Source organism: Salarias fasciatus, chromosome 18, assembly GCF_902148845.1.
Source record: "Salarias fasciatus chromosome 18, fSalaFa1.1, whole genome shotgun sequence".
NCBI classification, from domain to species: domain Eukaryota; kingdom Metazoa; phylum Chordata; class Actinopteri; order Blenniiformes; family Blenniidae; genus Salarias; species Salarias fasciatus.
Window position 1 is genome coordinate 21,882,165 of NC_043762.1, and position 20,221 is coordinate 21,902,385.

Here is a 20,221-nt window from a genome sequence, read left to right on the forward strand (position 1 = left end):
GCAGCAGCAGCACAATATCTTATTCTTTCCGCTGCTCAGTTTCTGGACAATAGTTGAGTCTCTGCCAGTGAGTCACGCAGGAGGAGACTCAAATCTTGATAACGAAGTGTGAAATAAACAGTTTAACACCTGCTTGTGAAGCTTCGGCTCTGAAAACTGTCAAAACACTGAGCAGGACTGGACGGCAAACTAGGATGATGCAAATATGTCAGTCAGATATGTAAAGGATGAGAATATAGGTATTCTGAATGATAGATGTTGTATTTTTTTCCTCACACCCCACCTCTGGCGTCACGGAGATCACCTTCATCCTCTCAGCAGCTGTGCTTTAGACACAGCCGGTTCATCACGAACACAACACGGCATCGTGAATAGACGGAAGCAGCAGGAAACAACAGGTACAAGAGAAGAAAAGAATGCTTCAAGACATGAACGTTGCCAACTCCCTCATTGGAGTTGCAGGTCCAAGTCCCGGGCAGGTCTTTCTGAGCGGTTTGCATGTTCTCTTAGTGTGTACAGGGTTTTTCCTGAATTTCCTGCCACAGTTCAAAAACATGCATTTCAGGTTAAAAGATTAATCTCTTTGTCCTCCTCTTGGAGTATCAGCATCAGTTGTCCCTAAAACCTCGTCCTCCTCTACGTTTCTACTGTAAATCTTACATTTCGGTGCCGACAGGTGCTTCATATATCCATAGAAATAATATCAACCAACAGCAAGAGCTGTTTGGAAGCAAAGCAAAATGTGTGACAAATGAATAGATCAGCAAGCTCTGCTCGGATGCTGTAAGCGTTTCCGTTAAATTCAAAGCAGCTTGAATTAATGTATTCACTGAAGAACTGTTCAGTTTACTTAATAACTCATTTACATCATGACAGCAGCTGCTGGTACAAATATTTGTAAACCTTAAATACAGTCATACCAGATGTCCTGAAAACCTTTAGAAGATGGTTTTAGGGACATTAAGCAACATTAAGTCGGAGGAGGTTTTGTGTGGTTGTGGCTTTAAACACAGTCCTGCTTTGTGTTTCCTCCTGTTTGCTGTCCGGTTTACCTGAGCTGCTATTCTGACACAAAATAAGGTGAAATTATCATTTCAGATGGGCTGGATTCACTCTCACATTTGTTCTTTTAGCTGAGTGAATCTGGAAAAAGCTGCCATGAAAAGCTTTACATGAAGAGCATCTCCACATCCTGATGAGAACATTATTTATTTCATTGCAGGGTTTTCATTGATTGACTCGTGACTAGTAAACAAGTGTCTGTTTCCTTTCTGCTCTCTCTGTGATACATTCAGCAACGCGGTTGATTCATCTTGTTTCTATCCAGCTGATTTCTTTTTCTTGCCAAAACATGAAGACTGCTTCAGTAATTAGCAGGTTTTCCTCTCGGATGATCTCCGGTTCTGTTTTCCTCAGCAGAAGCCTGCAGACCCCGCAGCTCTCAGCCGCCTCTGTGGCACATAACTCAAACCATTCGTGGATCAGGTGGAATTCTGGGATGAAAATCCAGAAGCGTGTTATTTTCTTTACTCCGGCCAGAGAGGCTGTTACATCAGCCCTCATTTCCCCCTCTGCCCTCTCCTCCTCTCTCTCTCTCTCTCTCTCCCTCCTCCTCTCCCCTGCTTCCTCACTCTCTCTCTTCTCCATTTCCAGAAAGTCCTTCCAAAGTGGAGGCCAGCAGCTCGCTGCCGAGCTGAACGCAGCGGCTCACCGTAGATGTGGAATACTCCTCCAGACATATGGTGTCATAAAGCAGACAGAGGATCTCGTAAAGGTAAGTCAGATCCAAGTTCTGCCGCATCTCAGCCCTCAGGTCCGCTTTCAGGGACGACCTGAGGTAGAAAACTGGAAGTATTGTTTTGTGGGGAGCTGTTCTCTCGTTGCCTGTGGAGTTTTATGAATCACCCAAGACATTTTTGTTCATGTTCAGTGCTCAGCATAAGTAAAGTTAGTTGGTCCACGCAGAAAGCAGAGGCATAAAACTACAGTGAGCCCCTGAAGTGTCAGAGTCCACACCATCCTAACGGCACTGGGTTCAGCCTCCGTGCAGCAGCACAAGGTGAAGCTCTGTATTGCAGCTGTAAATCAGCCAGGCTTTCACAGGCCTTTTACTAAATAAGAAAAAAATGCTGAGAGTGTAGCAGGAGGAAACTCTGCTCCTCTCTCTGGATCTTTACTGCATCCTGAGGCCCAAATGCATTTTTCTTTTCTGCATAAAGCATCTCAATACAGTTAATTGTTTCCTCTAATTTAACTTCTTTTATTTATGTCCAAATTTATCACTAACTCTTTTCAGCATCACCGTCTTTCAAAAATGATGAAGATATAAAAACTCCGGTGAGAAACAGCCGTCCATAAAAGCCTAAATGAAACCTCAGTCTCCCCGGTGTTGGCCTTATTGCAGACTGTGCTCTGAATCCCCCCCCCCCTCTGACCCAAAGCCTTCCTTCCAGGTGCGCCACTTGATGAGACGGGATGAAGGTCACCCAGGTTAAAGCGATCGCTCGCCGCGTCTTCGTCGTCCTGCTGACCGCCTCTGTCAGATGTCAAGTCAACCCAGGTGGACATTTATCTTTACACCTCCGTCTGTAATCTCAGCGCTCGGGGGCTCATTTCCTTCACTGAGGACAGTTCAGACACAGTGGGACTAATCCTTGAGTTTTATTCCAGCAGCTGTTCGCTCAATGAGTATCAGGAACACACAGAGGAGCTTCAGTTTCAGTGTTTAGTGACCAGAGAGGAGTTTCTGAGGCCGACATGTGGAGATGCTCTAGTCAGGCTGAAAATAACTTTCCTCTTCCTGAGGGAGACGCACGTTGACGAGACGGAGGGGGGACGAGGGTGAGGTGGGTGGGCTCAGAACACACCAATATTGTGTGTGTGTGTGTGTGTGTGTGTGTGTGTGTGTGTGTGTGTGTGTGTGTGTGTGTGTGTGTGTGTGTGTGTGTGTGTGTGTGGTTTACCGAATGGTCAGAGAGCAAACACTCTCAGAACAAGCAGACCTTTCAGCAGCACGGCAGCATTTGTGGAAAAAATGAGCCCGAAAATTTGTAAGTGTAGTTGAGTTGTAGGTAGCGCGCACACACACACACACACACACACACACACACACACACACACACACACACACACACACACTTTCTCCCTCACTTTCACTTGCAGCTTTCCCCTCTCTTGCTGTCAAAGACGTGTTTGTCCGTCAGGTCCACGTGCGTGTGTGTGTGTGTGTGTGTGTGTGTGGGTGTGTGATCAGGTTGCAGTGGACTTAATGATCAATACGCTGCACAGACACACTCCTGTTTATGAACATCACAGCGTTTACTTGACTCTTGTCGAACACGAGCCTCCAGCCTCCAGCTCTGGTCCTGGTCCCGCAGGAGAGTCTCTCCTCTCTCACCTCTGCTCGCTCACGCGGGATTGTTGGTTTTTCCTGGTACAATCAGACACATGTGTTGTTGTCATATTAATAATAAAACTGAATTGGATTAAGAGTAGTTTTCCTCACGTGTCTCAGCTCAACATGATAAAACAGGATGGAGTGCTCTGAGCCGCCCCCTCCTCGCTTTGCTTGGACTGGCAGCGACACAGTGACGCCTCTGTTCGGCTTCAGAGGCCTTGCAGGGCTACAGGAAGGGGACCGGGGGAAGCACCAGTCCTGACCGCTCAACACCGAACACCTCTGGTCCTATGAATCCAGAAAGGATTTATATTGTCTAAAGGACCATGACTGAATGTATGTTTTAAAAATTCATCATTTGCGTAAAACGTGGATCAGTGATGCTTTGTGTGTTCTAGAAATATGTCGCTACCCTCTGGGTATGACCGGTGGACAGATTCAAGACGAGGACATCTCTGCTTCCAGTCAGTGGTCTGAATCCACCGCTGCCAGATTTGGAAGGTATGTTCTCTCTCTTTCCCTTTAAGAAACTCGTCTTAACACTTGACAGCAGACACCATGTAAGGTTTGGACTCCTTCTGCTTACATGAATTTCCTTAATTTCACCCCTGGCAGTCAAACTAACTGCAGCCTTGTTTCCTAATACCACCTCATGTCCTGCAGCATAACTCTGGGAGACTAAACAGGAGAGCTTTGTGGAAAAACCTCATCTGTAAACACGTTTGTCACTGTTCACGACTGCAGGCTGAAGTCTGTCTGTTCCGAAAGATGGAGTGTGACTTTCAACCACTCCGAACCTCGATTCGCTCTCTGTCCACCCTTCGCCTCACTGTCTTCTCCTCAGACTCGACTTCGACAACGGGGACGGCGACGGAGCCTGGTGTCCCGACGTGGCGTCGGAGCCGGACGGCCTGAAGGAGTACCTGCAGGTGGACCTGCGCTCGCTGCACTTCGTCACTCTGGTGGGAACTCAGGGTCGCCACGCCGACGGCATGGGGAAGGAGTACGCGCAGCGGTACAGGGTCCAGTACAGCCGGGACGGCAGCAGCTGGGTGGGCTGGAAGGACAGGAAGGGAAGGCAGGTGAGCATATCCACACATACACACACACTGAGTTTACGATTTCTTGCGTCCACATGAAGGACATGATGGGTTTTGTGCCCCCCCCCCACCCCCCCCCCTTCCAGGTCATCGAGGGCAACAGGAACACGTACGACGTGGTGCTGAAGGACCTGGAGCCTCCCATTATCGCTCGCTTCGTCCGCTTCCTGCCCGTGACGGACCTCTCTCAGTTCGTCTGCATGCGAGTGGAGCTGTACGGCTGCGAATGGCTGGGTCAGTCCCCCAGTCCGACCCTCTCGTCCAGTCATATCAACCTCGCTCTGGCTGTCGGGATTTTTTTTTTAAATATGTCACACATAAGTGAATAGCTTCTAATCAAACAAAAGATATCTTACCCAAAAAAAAAATCATATAAGAAAAACAACATGTACTACTATCAACTCTGAAAAATAGGAGGAAGCATTTGAGCTTATCAAATCCAACGGTTTCCCTTTAAATTTACTTCAATGAACGTTTTAGCTTCCAAGTTATCATGGATTTATAAAATAGGGTAATTGGTTGAGTTCAGTTTTATATTCAAAAAGTGTTAAACAAGCAACCAGTCATCACCGACCTTCTTTTTGAATGTGATAACTTAATGGATACATTATTCAAGAAATAAAGTTATTACTAATGTATTTACTTATTCCAAAAAATTGTTTTCACTATCCTCATCCTACCAAATCTTAAACCACATCAACTGAATGTGGCACATTTGCCATCACTTCAATTTTTCATATTCATTTTGGTCCCATTATGGTCAGTTTTTCATGCTGCAGATTTTTTGCTAACCCATAACAGAGGCTAATTAATCCTTGTGCCCGTCTGTTTCAGATGGCCTCATGTCTTACAGCATCCCAGAAGGTCACCAAATGATCTACAGAGGCCTGGATGTCTTCTTTAATGACTCTGTGTATGATGGGGTTTCTGCAGACAGGTCTGAATTCACTGCTGCTAAGAGAGAATGACGTAAACGTCCTCCTGTGAAGACGGGAATCGTCTTCAAACCTCACTGAAGACCTGATTTTCCTTCTTTGACAAAAAGAAACTGGCATTAATTCACATATATGCTGGATTCCTGGCTCGAGTTCATTCCTGGATTCCTCCAGCAGACAGACGAAGGGCCTGGGCCAGCTGACGGACGGCACCTGGGGCCTGGACGACTTCCTCCACAGCCACGTCTACGCCATGTGGCCTGGATACGACTATGTGGGATGGAGCAACAAGAGCTTCCCCAAAGGCTACGTGGAGATCTTCTTTGAGTTCGACCACGTCCGAAATTTCACCTCCATGAAAGTGAGCACATTAAAAAGAGGCGGTGCAGCGTCAGGCTGGGAAAGCACCGCTGCTGGAAGTAACAATGAGACCTTAAATAAAACAGACATCGCTCCACAACCGTAAAATAACCTTGAAGTATGAAAATCACGTTTATTCTTCAATTATCCCATTTGCCATGAGTAAGAGCTGCAGCATGCAGAGATCACAGATGAAAGATTAAATGTTTTCCAGCCTCAGCAGAGTGAGCTGGATTAGTCATCACTACACCTGCTGCTGCTGCTACTGCTGCTGCTGCACCATCTTTTCCCTCGGGCCTTCGCTCCTTGAGCACCTCTTAACTGAAAATTGAAAGTGCCTATCCTTTACATTCTCTAAATATTGATAGTGACCGTGCCTGGTCTCCTCTCCCCTCAGGTTCACTGCAGTAACATGTTCAGCCGCGGCGTGAAGCTGTTCAGGCAGGTCACCTGCTTCTTCCGGTCGGGGTCGGAGTGGGAGGCCGACCCGGTGACCTTCAGGCCGGCCGAAGACCGCGTGACCCAAGCCTCCCGATTCGTGGCCGTGCCCCTCGGGGATCGCACGGCCAGCGCCATCAAATGCCGTTTCCACTTCTCTGACCTTTGGATGCTGTTCAGCGAGGTGGCCTTTCAGTCAGGTGACAGAGGCGTCTCATTAGCGGCCCGGCGCCATGCCGCCGCCGCCGCCCATTTGATCTCACCGTGCTGTCGTCTGTTCACTGACAGGCTCGGCAGTGTACAACACGTCTCTGACTCCTCGCAAACATGGACACCCCAAAAACACTCTGCCAGGTCTGAAGCCTCATATGGTGGATATTTCGTTCTGTTTCATTTATATTCTTGGAAATGATGACAATTCAAATCATGATCTGACTCTTGATGCGGGAACATGAAGAATACTGAAGCTTTACTACACATAAACACCTAGTCACTTGTTTTTTTTTTTGTGTTATTTCCTCAGTGTGTGTCAGTTCTCACTCAGTTGTGTTACGATAGTGTTTGATTCTGCAGGTGATGCAGTTTTCTGGGTAAACACTGCCCCCTGCTGACAGAATCAGAAGTTACTTCAAATCTCAGAATGAATGTCAGGTTTTCTGCTGTTTGCATGAACCGGAGCTGTGGTGGATTACATGCAGTTAATCTCAGCTCTTAACTTTGTCTCTGGTTGTTTTAGGAGAAGATCCCACCCATAAAGTGGATGACAGCAACACCAGGATCTTGATCGGCTGCTTGGTGGCAATTATAGCCATCCTGTTTACGATCATTGTCATCATCCTGTGGCGGCAGGTCTGGCAGAAAATGTTGGAAAAGGTGAAAAGATCCTTTCTTTCAATCAGCATTATTATTTAATGGAAAGGTAGAGATCTAAAAGAGGACACGTTAATGTGACTAACTTGTTATAAAGGAGGGAGAAACAGCTGTTTAAATCTAAATTTTGCATGTAAAAGAAGGAATATAATGAGATTTAGTTAAGCTTTCTGAAAAACAAACAACAAAGGAAATATGATGGAAAACAAATCAGATTTTCTTCAAGGATATTCTTGAGGTCTGCACAAGCTCACATCATCTTGTCTATATGATGGGATATTAAATATTTTATCATATAAAGTGAGTTTTGAGGGGACATAAGTTGGGATTCTTGGTACAGGTGGAGGTTTATTTGATATTTCCACATAAAATATGGCCAGAAAAAGACTTCAGTGATACAAATGATGTGTTTCATGTCATGAGTCCAGCTTCACGTCTCAGCCTCTGCTGCTCCCTGACTCAGGCGTCCCGCCGCATGCTGGACGATGAGCTGACAGCTCGTCTGGCGGTCCAGACCCGGGCCTTCTCCTCCCACCACTCGTCTCTGTCCAGCGAATGCGGCTCGACCTCCAACTCCACATATGAAAGGATCTTCCCCCTCTGCGCTGACTACCAGGAGCCGTCGCGCCTCATCCGGAAACTGCCCGAGTTTGCTCAGTCCACTGAACATCTCGGTAAGGCCGCAAAAAACAAAAGAGAGAAAAGCACCGGTGAAGTCGGTGGAAGCTGCATGTCCTGCTCTGTGTTTTATCTTCCACATCAGAGCCGAGCCCGTCGGGCAGAGCCCCCGCGGCCGGCGGGTCAGACGGCGCTCCCCACTATGCAGAGGCCGATATCATCAGCCTGCAGGAGTCCTCAGACAACAGCAGCAACTCCATCACTGCTGCCAGCATGACTCTCTTCAGCAGCACTGATTCATCCATGAGAGAGTTTCCCAGACAAAAGCTAACCTTCAAGGAGAAACTGGGAGAGGGCCAGTTTGGAGAGGTCTGTCCCCTCTTAGCAGTGATTTGTTGGCATGGCTTCGTGTGCTGCACTCCTCTGTTTTAAGCATTATATTATATAGCTGCCATTTATAAAGTGCAGTGACAGAGGTCACTGCTGGGAGGACACCAGCATGTGAAATGAAGTAATAAATTAAATACTGACAAGTAGGAGGCAGCTAGAAGTCTTGAACAAGGCTCAACAGATGTCTGTAAATGATTCCAAGAGGATAAGGGACTGAGAATGTGCTCCTCTACACAGGTCCACTTGTGTGAAGCAGATGGCATGCAGGACTTCCTGGATGAGGATCTGTCCATAGAGGGAACTAACGAGTCGCCTCTGCTCGTCGCTGTTAAAACGCTGCGGGAAGACGCCAACAAGAACGCAAGGTGAAAGCTGCCAGAGCGTAAACGTATCAAACTCTTTCCTCCAGCTCGTTGTGGATGTTGGTAAATTAACAGTCTTCACTGACTGGACAGGAACGACTTCCTGAAGGAGATACGGATCATGTCCCGTCTGAGGGATCCCAACATCGTCCGCCTGCTGGCCGTGTGTGTGGACACCGACCCTCTGTGTATGATCACCGAGTACATGGAAAACGGAGACCTCAACCAGTTTCTGTGCAACCTCAGACTGAAAGAGGCAGCTGGAGACAACAAGACAGACCCAGGGGAGACAGAGGGAGACAGTCATGTTGGGTCTGTTCTCAGATTGGATTCAGTTGTGGAAAATACAAAAGAAACATCCCAACATGCCACATAAAAGAACACCACTGTTTGTATTTTGTCTTTTAGCTACGTGAAGCTGATCGGCATGGCCGTGCAGATCGCGTCTGGCATGAAGTACTTGTCCTCTCTCAACTTTGTCCACCGTGACCTGGCGACCCGCAATTGCTTGGTTGGAAGAAACTTCACCATAAAGATTGCAGATTTTGGCATGAGCCGGAACCTGTACAGAGGAGACTACTACCGCATCCAGGGCCGGGCCGTCCTGCCCATCCGCTGGATGTCATGGGAGAGCATCCTGCTGGTGAGTCTTCCCTTTAAATCTGACACTCAATGCACTTTACCTCTCAACAAAGCAACAGTTCTTTATTGAGCAATAAATCCTTTCTCTATAGTCAGGATGTGATGTGAAAAGTTATATGAAGATTGAAGGTTGAATTTGTATTTTTTTAACAGGGTTTATTCTTTATGAAAAAAAAAAACATGTGCATGTGCTAACATTTGTTTTTGAGTCATTTGATGTGCGTAAGCCAGGAATGACAGTGAATCTGTTGACTGATGTATCCGGATGCTCAGGTTGCCTTTTGCCTCTTCAGGGTAAGTTCACCATGGCCAGCGACGTGTGGGCTTTCGGGGTCACTCTGTGGGAAATCCTGACTCTGTGTGAGGAGCAGCCGTACTCCCAGCTCTCTGATGAGCAGGTCATCGAAAACACGGGCGAGTTCTTCAGAGACCACGGCAAACAGGTGAGAGTCGCACAGGAACGGGTTACATCACCTACAGCTTTGGACAAACATTCACCTGTATAAACGTGTCTTTTTAGGACCCAGGCCAACATGAGCATAGAGAGAACATGCAATCTGCCAATCAGGATCTTTCTCCTTTGATGTCACACAAATTCTCTCTTCTCACCAATTTTCCTTGTGTTCTCAGGTTTACCTGCCAAAACCTCCCTGCTGCCCCGACAAGGTCTACACTGAGCTCATGCTCAGCTGCTGGAGGAGAAACGCCAAGCAGAGGCCGAGCTTTCAGGAGATCCACGCTCAGCTGAACGAGAGCCTGGCATAGCAGATGGCGTGTGTGATATCTGTCTGGTTCACTCCAGCCAGAGACGATGAAGCTGAAAATAATTTGGATTCAGAGACTTAATGATTCAATGTTTGCCATTTTGCCAAAGATAGCTTGTCACAGTGGTGACGTACATTACATGATGAAGTATGAAAATAAACAGAGCCACATATTGTAGATATAATGCAGACTAGCACAATTCAGAAAATGTATTCAAACTTCTATGTATTTATTGATTTCTTTATATTTCTTATGCTGACTATTTATAGAGAACCAAGCTAATCTTTTAGTAATAAGCTAAGCATTTGTGAATATTTTTTATGACATCTTTCAAATGTATGAGTCAGTTTTTATTGCACATTTATTAAAGAATGACACTGTTTAAACTTTTTTGTTTCTCCTTTGTTTTTGTTTTTTGGTTTTAACGTTAACATGATGACTGCTCTCTGGATGATAACGTGTTTTACTATGCAGAGGCTCACATATAAATGTGGAAAAAAATGTAGTTTCTGAGTAGTAAATCAAATCTTTTCAAGCGCGTGTCAGACCAAAGATCTTTGGAAATAAAGAACAAATATTATATGATTCTAACTCTCGCAATTCTTTTTGTCACTTTCTTTCGAGTGAATATCCAGGCCACGGAGCCGGGGCACGCCACTGAAGGGATATAATCGATATATTTATTGACTTTTCGTAAACATGAGCCGTATTTGAATCGCTCTTTTTGCCTTTTGGCCCTGCGCGCTCTCCGTACTGCGCGCTGATTGGCCGGCGGCGTGTGTGTGCGGTCACGCCACGCAGCGTGTCCGCGCGCATAGGCTGAGCGTGTGTGTGTGTGTGGCTCGGACCAGGGGCAGAACGGCCTCGCTGTGTTTACTTCGCTTCATTCATTCACTCGTTCAGTTCGGCTCCGGTGAAACATGGAGAGAGTTGTTGTGGTTACCGGCGCCAACAGGTGAGTCCCGTTCAGCACTGCGCTCGCGACGTTCCGGCAGAGCAGATATTTACCTGGAAGGTTTATCGATCAGAAGAAACCTGGATTTACCGGGAGATCATCTCTGATAAGCTTTTAGAAAGGGAATGTGACGCTTCCTGGCTGCAGGCGGGTCATCCTAAATAGGGTTTTACTTTTGGGATTAACGTGAAAACTTGAGTTTTGTGGAGAGGCAGGTAGAAAAAGTCGGTGTTTTTTTTGTTTTGTTTTTTTGCTTTCTTGTCATACTTCCTCATTTGTGTTTTCAGTCTTTTTAATGTCACATAATGCCCTCTGTTAAATCTGCACCGCCAAAGTAAGCTGGTTTTTAGTTTAAAAAAGTGTGTTTGAAATGTTAGTTTGACTAACATTCTTGCTTTAAAACTGCTTCACACACTCCCCTCCTCACAAGCTGGTTTTCTAGAGGCTCCATCGATCAGATCTGGTTTGCTCTCCACCCTGATCCTTGATCCATCCCTTCATCTTCTGTCCCACCTGATCGTCCAGCAGCTCACCTGCTCCTAACCGGCCAATGATCACTCACAGTCACACCTGCAGGCATGAGAGTCTCCAGTTAACCACAGACAGTCTGTCAGTGTGGAAAAGAAGAAAAAAATAAGTTATTAGATCCCACTGTTCAAAAACAAAAGTCCAGCAAAAGTATTTCCTGCCCTGAATATCTTTTCTCCAACGCGTTTTCAAACGACTGCTGATGTTCTGATTGCGCTGGTCTGATTCTCAAGTGTTTGTCTGCAGCGGCATCGGCCTGGCCCTGTGCGAGCGCCTGCTGTGCGAGGACGGCCAGCTCCGCCTCTGCCTGGCCTGCAGGAACATGCAGCGGGCCGAGGCCGCCCGCTCCGCCCTGCTGACCTCTCACCCCGACGCCCGCGTCGACCTGCTGCACCTGGACGTGGGCTCGGTGCAGTCGGTGCTCGCCGCCGCTCAGGAGATCAAGGCCAGGTGGGAGAGCCTTCACATCTAACTGATCACTTATTCCTCACATTGTGAGTTTGTCACCTTGTTCTGAGCTGTTGATATAAAATTCTTCATCTTTTTCTGTTTTCTCCAGATACCGCAGGGTTGACTTTCTTTATCTAAATGCAGGAATTATGCCCAATCCTCACGTGGATATCAGAGCGTTTTTCAAGGGTCTGTTTTCCAGGTAAACTTTGCAGTTAGCCTTGTTTATCTCTCTGAGCGCAGACCAGCAGTATTATCTGTGCTGGTGTAACCGTGAGCCTTTCCCACTGCAGGAACGTCATCAACATGTTCTCCACCGCAGAGGGTCTCCTAACTCAGCAGGACCGCCTCAACGCTGACGGCCTGCAGGAGGTTTTTGCCACCAACCTCTTCGGCCATTTCATCCTGGTATTCCTCACACTACGCATTTGTGCTCATCTACACCTGATAGTATTGATCTATGATTGGAAGGTGCAGCCTCATTGTGCAAATTCATTTTCTGCTCCACGTTCAAGTAAGAATTATCAACTTAGAATGAAAGAACATTTGGCTTTATGTAAAGCTGATTCTCTCAAAACATGTATTTTATCAGTATTTTCAGTCTTCATCCAATCTTCACCTTCACTGTTCTGAAAGTTATCATTCCAAAACACGGTTGATATAAAATGTTTGTATCTGTTAAAATTGCCCATTAAAAGGGCTCATGCTCAGTAGAATGCATCCTAAGCAGGTTTTGGATGCTGCTCTTGTCCCTCGTCTCAGATCCGGGAGCTAGAGCCGCTGCTGTGCCAGGCAGACCTCACCTCCCACGTGGTGTGGACGTCCTCCAGCAACGCTCGCCGCTCCGCCTTCAGCATCCAGGACATCCAGCACCGAAACGGCGTGGAGCCCTACAGCTCCTCCAAGTACGCCTCGGACTTGCTGAGCCTGGCTCTGAACCGGCACAAGAACAGCCAGGTAGGCCGGCCAGGAGGCCTGGGCTCCCGCGTGGTGACGTCTCTGCAGGTCTGATCGGTCCTCCCTGTGATCCAGGGCCTGGTGTCCTCTGTGATCTGTCCCGGCCTGGTCATGACCAACCTGACCTACGGGATCCTCCCCTCCTTCTTCTGGACTCTCATCATGCCCATCATGTATCTGGTGAGCGCTCAACTCACATTTTTATTGTAATCTATGATTTAAAAAAAAAAAAAAAGAGATATTTGAGCTTCAGTAGTTACGTCTTAAGTGTTTCGACAGATCAGGATTTTCACCAACACCTTCACTCTGACGCCGCACAACGGAGCGGAGGCCCTGGTACGCCGCCACGTCGCTCTTTAAATCGTTTTACTTTGTCGGTAATGAGCTCAAAGTGACGGCGGAGCCCTGCTTTTCGCCTTCGCAGCACTGGCTGTTTCTTCAAAAGCCGGAGAGTCTGGACGCCCGAGCGAAGTACCACAGCCAGACGTCGGGACTCGGACGGAACTACACCCAGCCTCGACAAGTAAGAGCCGCAGACGGGCTTCTCGCTGGAGGCCTTCCCGCCATGTGCTGCACGTTTACGGGATGCTTCTCTGCTTCAGATGGACGTTGACAGTGAAACATGTGAGGCCCTCTTCTCCAAACTTCTGGATCTGGAGAAAGTCGTCCGGCGGAAGCTGAGCGAGAAACAAGCCGAGAACGACGCTCATCAGAAATACTTGAGTGAGGTGGAGTAGGTGGAGCCAGCAGGGTGGCTTTCCTCTCTGAAAATGGACCGAAGTGCAATTTGAAGCCTTAATGCTCTTTATTTCTTGCTGGACTGTTCAACAGTGAGTGTTTCTCGTATGACAAACAAAACCTTCTCTTCTGCGTCAGGAGGTCACAGCTTGTTTTGTGTCAGTCGTCAGTGACTGCAGGAACATTCAGTCCTCTTGCTTCATCATTTGGTATAAATGAACTGTAATATTACTACCTATAATCTTTCTCCTGTGTACATAAAACATGGTGATAATAAAGGAATCATTATTTTCATCAGGAGTCTGAAACTTATTTTGGTTGGTAGTCTGTTTAGTCAAATTCATCCCCAGCTAAATTAACTCATTAACCTCTTAAAACATGAGAACTCGCAATGTTTCAAGTTTGTAGTACAAACTTGTTTTATGATGCCCTCCATTAACTCAGATTTCATCCTGTAGTACAAAAACCTGCAGCTGGTCAACTTTCATCAACACAGTCGGCTCTTAACTCACTGCACCACTCTTCTTGCATTGTTGATAAAACCACCTGATGTCTGTAACAGAGTGGATCAGCTGCTGGTTCATTGAGGTCAGTGACTGACCAGCAGAGTTGAGCAGATCGTTTCACCACGCGTCATGAATTATAGAAGACTCGTCTCAGTTTAGAAGAAAACCGCTGAGGTTTGTAGCAGGTCAGGTGAATGAATGAATAAATAAATCAGGTGTCAGATGATTAAGACGACTCAGTAGATTGTAAATCCACACTTCCTTCTCAAAATCAGCTGTTGTTAAAATGACTCGTCGTCTGCCCCGTTTGATCGCTTGTTTCAGAGGAGTATTTGATCCTGAGAGCACCGATCGGATCAAAGCTGAGCATGACCGAGCATCCGAGCTCTGACTGAACATGAACTCCAGCTGACCTGCTGCGGCGACTTTCTCAGAATTCTTAAAGAGTTGTTACTGCAGACAGCAGAATGTCACCACCGGCTGCTCCTCTGCACGCCCTCGCTGGCCACGAACACACCGCTTTCTGCCTTTTATCAACCAGCAGATCCCTCCTGATCCTCTGACATGACAGCATGAGGGCACTGCTGCACATGCTGGGTAAAAGTTTTTATTAGAAAGTGCAGTTTCCATGTGAGAGCTCCTCAAACACCAGGGACAAACTGCTCAGGGGAGGTCAACACACACACAGTGCACATGTCTCCATCTGCAATCAGCCTCCAGTCTGGTGTTTCAGCTCGGAAAGGACTTACTTTGTTGTTAGCAATTTTTTTTTAAGTGTTTTTTGGCTTTTTTTTTTATTTTTTGTGGCCCCAAATTCCACAACCAAACGTGACACAGCAGAAAGCTTCCCTCACATGAAACATCCTCACAGAAATTAAAAGCCGGATTATAGAAAGGACATGAAAGCCTGTCATTACATAATGCAGCGGCGGATCGAGGAGTGATGCCTCCTCAGCGATCAGCTTTTTAAATGAACTGATTCACACTTCATAGTCTGACGTCGATAGAAAATATAGTATCACACTGGAAAGAAATCCACCTCGATAGCTCTGCTATTCATTCTGCCTTTACCAAAGTTATAAAGTGCAGCTTTGCTCAAGATAGTCAGGTTTTTATTTTGCAATATTGTGTAAGAGGTGTTTCTAAGGTTCATGTTTTTGCAGTGACTAAATGTCATGTTTATAATACAGCTGTTCATGTGAACTTTTTGATTTTTTTTTTTTTTTTTTATGGAGTTTGTGGCTGCTGACATGATGCCGGGATGCTGAGATGCGATGAGCCGCTGCTGTCTGACGGTGTCGCTACTTTCTTTCACAGGACACTGCTGACCTGTGCAGTTTCATTGCCATATTCTATTCTATGCTATTCTATTCTATTCTATTCTATCTCTTGTGTCTAATGATAATCTGATGTCATTCAAATTACAGAAAAAGCTTGAAACAGGATGAGTCACCTGAATAAAATATATCAGTGACACATTTAAAGTATTAAAGTAGTAATGTTTATCTTCCATATCTGTTATAGCGTAATAAAACATTTATTAGAGAATGAATTTAATTGCTACATTTGCCTCATGATAAACCAAACTGGCCTCAGGAGCTAACCCGCACCCCCCGCCCCCTCGCCCCCCCCTCATAAATAAAAACATCTCGCGCCGCGTGCTCAGATTGGTGCGCGCGGCGCGGCGCTGTGTCCCGGATGCTGCTCGCACCGGAAGAGAAGGGGCAGCTCTCCCAGCCATCTTGTGGCAGCATCCAGCGATCCGGTCGCATCAAGCCTCGTAGAATCGGAGGTGAATCCCGCTGAAGGGGCGCCATCATGCCCGGACACCTGCAGGAAGGCTTCGGCTGCGTCGTGACCAACCGGTTCGACCAGCTATTGGACGACGAGTCCGACCCGTTCGAGATCCTGAAAGCCGCCGAAAACAAGAAGAAGGAGGGGGCCGCCGCTGGCTCCGCCAAGACCGCGGCTCAAGCCGCCAAGCAGCCTAAGAAGGAGTCACAGAAGGACAGAAAAAACCCGCTGCTGGACAAGAAGGAGGAGACCCAGGCGCCGGTTCCCCTCAAGAAGGAAGGTAGGAGCCGCGGCCGCGGGGCGGCGGGAGAGCGCCGCGGGTTTATTTAGAGCCTTTCTGCTGTCATGTGCATCTTCTGTTAGCATCGTTAGCTGCTGCCGCCGCCGCTGGTCACCGCCGAGCGCAGCATGAGGTCAACGCGGACCCGGTCCTCCAACCGGGGGCCGGGCCGCTACCCAGACCCAGAGAAGCACCGGGGGGCCAGCGGGGAGGGGGGCCCGCCGTGGAGCCAGCGGCGGGTCCGGAGCAGTGTGTCGCAGACGCGGCTCCTGCTAACAGCGGTGGTTACTGGCTGCTGGAGGATGCTGAGCAGAGCAGAGCACCATGGGAGATCCTGCACATGGTTCAGCACAATGCTGCGTCTGCACGGCTGCAAACACGCCTCCCCGTGTTTACAGTTTATCTTTAGTTACATTTATCTGACAAAGTAACTTAGAATTTTTGTCTTGATTTGCATGTTTTTGTACAGCATTGTTTTTAAAGCTTGCTCTCTCTCTCGCTCTCTTTCTGTTTGTCCTGCAGGAATCAGGCGAGTCGGCAGGAGGCCGGACCAGCAGGGCCAGTCTGGACCGCCACACCAGGGCGGGCAGGGCGAGGGTCGCTCCGGGGACAAGCGGCCGGACCGGAGACCTCCCCGGGAGCGCCGTTTCGAGAAGCCTGCCGAGGACAAGCCTGAAGGTGGCGCCGACTTCTCTGCAGACAAGTGAGTGGCGAATGATGAAGATCAGGGGACGGAGATGGAGGCTTCACCTCGGAGTGGAGCGGCCATTTTTAAATGACCGGGTTTGTGTTGTAGTCGTGATGATGACCACGGTGCTTCTGCCCCTCAGGCCTTCTGGAGACCGGCCCCCCAGAGGGCGTGGTGGCGGCCGGGGTGGGCGTGGTGGAAGAGGACGGGGCATGGGCCGAGGCGAGGGCTTCGAGTCGCGTGGGAAACGGGACTTCGACAGACACAGCGGCAACGACAAATCGTGAGTCAGACACTAACCCGGAGCCGCTGAGTCCCTCAGGATGAACCAGACGCATGTCGGTCCTGAGCAGAGACGGGGAAACAATAGCACTGATAACAAAGCAGCGTTCTGGTGTTTACACTTCATTTCACCCACATGGCACATAACGTTAGTATAAATGCCCTGAACCGTCATCTGCTTCTCACACGCTCTCCTCCCAGCCGTCGATCCACGTCTTCATCTCCTCGGTTGTGTGACTGGTTTCGTTTCTCCTCAGCAATCAGAAGAGCGAGGAGAAGCGCGGCGGCGGCGGCTCGCACAACTGGGGCAACGTGAAGGATGAAGTGAGGTGGGTTCTCAACTCGCAGCCGGTTAGGTGACGCTGGGCTCTGAAGCAGTTCTATTTATGGCGCTGAAGTCAGTTGTGATGGTGGCTCTGATAGGACTCCCTCAAATAGTGGATAGCAGCCTGAGCGGGCGGGAAAGGAACTGGTGTCGGTGTGTCTTTGGGGTTGTTTGGGCGACTGACCGGTGATGTTTTGACTTGGAGCTGTTGAGCAGCCTTGACTCAGCAGCCGCTTGTCTTGATTTGCAGCGAGGCTGAACAGACGGCTGCTCCTGAGACGACCCCGGAGGGAGAGGAGGCCGCCCCCGCCGGCTCCGAGAACAAGTGAGACTCCGTTTCTGATCAGCATGGCGGCCAAAGCCATCCTCGCTCCGTTTATTGATCTGTAGATATGTTTCTCTGCGTGCGCGTCGCTGCCACGGAGCTTTAGTTCAAACGAGATAAACATTGTCAGTGACCCTCCGGCCTCAGGATTAGGAGAGCATGTATGGAGGTAAGAGGATTGGCGGGTGGAGGTTTTAAAGGGCCTGCATTGTTGTGGTGGCGTTGCGGGCCTTCCAGGGAGAACGAGGTGGAGGAGGTGAAAAACGAAGGACCACGAGAGATGACCCTGGACGAGTGGAAGGCCATGCAGGACAAGGAGCGCACCAAGGTGGAGTTCAACATCCGCAAGCCCAACGAGGGCGCCGACAGCCAGTGGAAGAAGGGCTACGTGCTGCACAAGTCCAAGAGCGAAGATGTGAGTGAGGTGATATGAAAAGCTTTTCTTTTCTTCTACTCGTTAGACTTAATGAATGAGAAGTTTAACGTCTGCTGTCTTTAACTCAAGGAGACGGTCTTTTATTTTCTCTTTGTGAGCAGAACGCGAGTCTCGCTGCACAGTTGTTGCTGATGTTACTGCTGGTGTGTTGTGGAGGTCACCAGCGTCTAAAAATAACTCCTGTTTGATTTCCAGAGGCCTGTTGGCGCTTTGATTGACTCCTCAGAGACGGAAGCAGAAACACACACTCTCTACCACAAGGTGCCTGCTTTCCCTCCAAACGATCCAAGTTTCGATCGTCTGTGTTTTTAAGTTAAACGTGTTAATAATGTGCTGCCGCTCTCAGGGCGCCGCCGACGAGTCCGGCGACCACCATTTCCGCAAACCAGCCAACGACATCACATCCCAGCTGGAGATTAACTTTGGAGACCTGGGGCGCCCCGGCCGCGGGCGTGGGGGCGCGCGCGGCGGCAGAGGGGGCCGCGGCGGGGGAGGCAACAGGACGGCGCGTGGGGGAGGACGCTCCGAAAAGGTAATCGCCTAAAGCCTGGCCCGTTGTTCGGGGGGACAAAAGTCCGTGGCGTCCCTCACAAAAGGCCCCACAGGGGCTGTAATAACAAGGCGGCGCGCCGCAGTGCCGACGCGGCGGCCTGTTTAACCCTGCTCCTTGTCTCCAGGCCAGCGGAGTGTCGGTGCCCAACGTGGACGATCCCGAGGCGTTCCCCGCCCTGGCCTGAGGGCCTCCTCTTCCACCACCAGCCCACCCATCAGCCCTTCCGGGGCCCCTCCTCTACGAGGCTTGCATGCTTACCACATCTTCAAGTATATAAAACAACGAGAGAGAGAGAAAAAAAAAATTTTAATGACAAAAAAAAAAGAAAACGAGACAGTCATCCCATACCACTCACACCACCAGAGGACTCAGATTTTACCTGTTTTAAAGGAGAACAAACGACAAAAAAAGGCAGGAAAAGGACCTCTTGTTACACTGAAGTTTTGTATTTAGGGACATGAAAGCAGGGATGTTTTCATACATTTTCCTTTTTTCTTTTCTTTCTTTTTTTTTCAGAGATTATGCATACTTCATTGATATTTTCGTGCTGCTTTGATTTGATGCGTTATTGCAGTTAGGTTGAAGTGTGTGCATCTCCTCCTCTCCCCTCTTCGACGCTGTTGTGCTTTATTTTATTTTCTCTCATGACTTCAGCTCAGTATTATGAAGTCGTCTTTAGAAGAACTTTCTACTGGAGCGTTTTCCTCCCCAGTAAAACACACTGATGTGGTAGCACTACATAGGAAAGACGTGTTAGATGTCTGAAGTATGGCTTAACATGCTTTTTTAAAGTGTAATTACTCGGCTCCTGACTGCCCATTCCTTTTTTTGCGAGGCACAAATTCTGGATGGGTAACCAGGCAAAGTGGCTTCCTACTTGGCTTGGTATATTTTTCTGCTTGTTGTGCAGTGAAAGTGAATGCCTCTTTTCCTCTTGTTTTTTTTTTTTTTTAATTATTCTTTTGGTAGCTTGCCTTTTTTTTTTTTTTTCTTCGTTGGACCAGTGGTTAGTAACGCTTTGCACCCCCTGATCCAGACATGCTACCTGTGTGTTCAGGGTGTCCCGGGGCCCAATGTATCTCTAGGCTGGTCCTCTTAGGTCAAACAGACTGTACTTCTTGTAACTTCAGGACCACTAAGCAAATATTGTATTTTTTGTTAAGGATGTACTGCGTTTGTGTGTGTGTGTGTGTGTGTGTGTGTGTGTGTGTGTGTGTGTGTGTGTGTGTGTGTGTGTGTGTGTGTGTGTGTGTGTGTGTGTGTGTGTGTGTGTGTGTGTGTGTGTGTATGCGTGTGTTTGCGTGCGGATGAGAAACTTGTGTGTGTGCGGCTAAGTGTGTGAGCGAGTGACTTGGACAGCTAGTTATTTAGAAGTTAGTTTCCTCTGCTGCGAACTTGCCATCCTCCAGACGTAGACTGCAAGTTTTCTGAAGTAGTTCCTCCTGTCGGTGTGAGAAGTGATTGTTGAGACGTAGGTGAGGATGACAGCGGACATATCTCACTCTCCCAGTATCTCCTCTGTGTTTG

The 20,221-nt window shown here is 48.2% G+C and overlaps 3 protein-coding genes across 5 annotated transcripts; all 3 read left to right on the forward strand.

Moving 5' to 3' along the window:
• The first annotated feature begins 1,655 nt into the window (after positions 1-1,655).
• Positions 1,656-10,263, forward strand: LOC115405869 (discoidin domain-containing receptor 2-like). Of its 2 annotated transcripts, none has more exons than XM_030115620.1 (17): positions 1,656-1,774; positions 2,454-2,560; positions 3,796-3,898; positions 4,242-4,479; positions 4,584-4,731; positions 5,332-5,434; positions 5,607-5,793; positions 6,190-6,430; positions 6,519-6,584; positions 6,967-7,103; positions 7,564-7,774; positions 7,864-8,087; positions 8,346-8,473; positions 8,564-8,782; positions 8,879-9,113; positions 9,406-9,555; positions 9,743-10,263. In XM_030115620.1, the coding sequence occupies exons 2-17, from the start codon at positions 2,476-2,478 to the stop codon at positions 9,875-9,877; spliced, it is 2,610 nt and encodes an 869-aa protein (XP_029971480.1). In that variant the 5' UTR covers positions 1,656-1,774; positions 2,454-2,475; the 3' UTR covers positions 9,878-10,263. The 2 variants fall into 2 exon arrangements, with proteins under 2 accessions (XP_029971480.1, XP_029971481.1); XM_030115621.1 differs by having other exon boundaries at positions 5,610-5,793.
• A 432-nt stretch (positions 10,264-10,695) lies between these two features.
• On the forward strand, positions 10,696-13,762 carry LOC115404950 (3-keto-steroid reductase). Its single transcript, XM_030114308.1, has 9 exons — positions 10,696-10,832; positions 11,607-11,810; positions 11,920-12,012; positions 12,104-12,218; positions 12,573-12,767; positions 12,843-12,947; positions 13,047-13,103; positions 13,192-13,290; positions 13,370-13,762. Exons 1-9 carry the CDS (start codon positions 10,798-10,800, stop codon positions 13,502-13,504), a joined length of 1,038 nt encoding a protein of 345 aa, XP_029970168.1. The 5' UTR covers positions 10,696-10,797; the 3' UTR covers positions 13,505-13,762.
• A 1,942-nt stretch (positions 13,763-15,704) lies between these two features.
• On the forward strand, positions 15,705-19,093 carry serbp1b (SERPINE1 mRNA binding protein 1b). 2 transcript variants are annotated; one of them, XM_030114306.1, is made up of 9 exons: positions 15,705-16,085; positions 16,608-16,788; positions 16,916-17,056; positions 17,313-17,384; positions 17,631-17,705; positions 17,943-18,129; positions 18,337-18,402; positions 18,488-18,673; positions 18,819-19,093. In XM_030114306.1, exons 1-9 carry the CDS (start codon positions 15,830-15,832, stop codon positions 18,876-18,878), a joined length of 1,224 nt encoding a protein of 407 aa, XP_029970166.1. In that variant the 5' UTR covers positions 15,705-15,829; the 3' UTR covers positions 18,879-19,093. The 2 variants fall into 2 exon arrangements, with proteins under 2 accessions (XP_029970166.1, XP_029970167.1); XM_030114307.1 differs by having other exon boundaries at positions 17,943-18,120.
• Positions 19,094-20,221: the final 1,128 nt, after the last annotated feature.

What these genes read in the sequence shown, in the direction of transcription:
- LOC115404950 (XM_030114308.1), top strand. Translation starts at nt 10,798, where the DNA reads ATGGAGAGAGTTGTTGTGGTTACCGGCGCCAACAG. An exon ending in GCTCAGGAGATCAAGGCCAG is followed by an intron (nt 11,811 to 11,919) that starts GTGGGAGAGCCT and finishes TGTTTTCTCCAG; the next exon opens with ATACCGCAGGGTTGACTTTC. An exon ending in TTCAAGGGTCTGTTTTCCAG is followed by an intron (nt 12,013 to 12,103) that starts GTAAACTTTGCA and finishes TTCCCACTGCAG; the next exon opens with GAACGTCATCAACATGTTCT.
- LOC115405869 (XM_030115620.1), top strand. Translation starts at nt 2,476, where the DNA reads ATGAAGGTCACCCAGGTTAAAGCGATCGCTCGCCGCGTCTTCGTCGTC. An exon ending in CAGATGTCAAGTCAACCCAG is followed by an intron (nt 2,561 to 3,795) that starts GTGGACATTTAT and finishes TGTGTGTTCTAG; the next exon opens with AAATATGTCGCTACCCTCTG. An exon ending in GAAATTTCACCTCCATGAAA is followed by an intron (nt 5,794 to 6,189) that starts GTGAGCACATTA and finishes CTCTCCCCTCAG; the next exon opens with GTTCACTGCAGTAACATGTT.
- serbp1b (XM_030114306.1), top strand. Translation starts at nt 15,830, where the DNA reads ATGCCCGGACACCTGCAGGAAGGCTTCGGCTGCGTCGTGACCAACCGG. An exon ending in CCCGCCGGCTCCGAGAACAA is followed by an intron (nt 17,706 to 17,942) that starts GTGAGACTCCGT and finishes CGGGCCTTCCAG; the next exon opens with GGAGAACGAGGTGGAGGAGG. An exon ending in AGAGCGAAGATGTGAGTGAG is followed by an intron (nt 18,130 to 18,336) that starts GTGATATGAAAA and finishes TTTGATTTCCAG; the next exon opens with AGGCCTGTTGGCGCTTTGAT.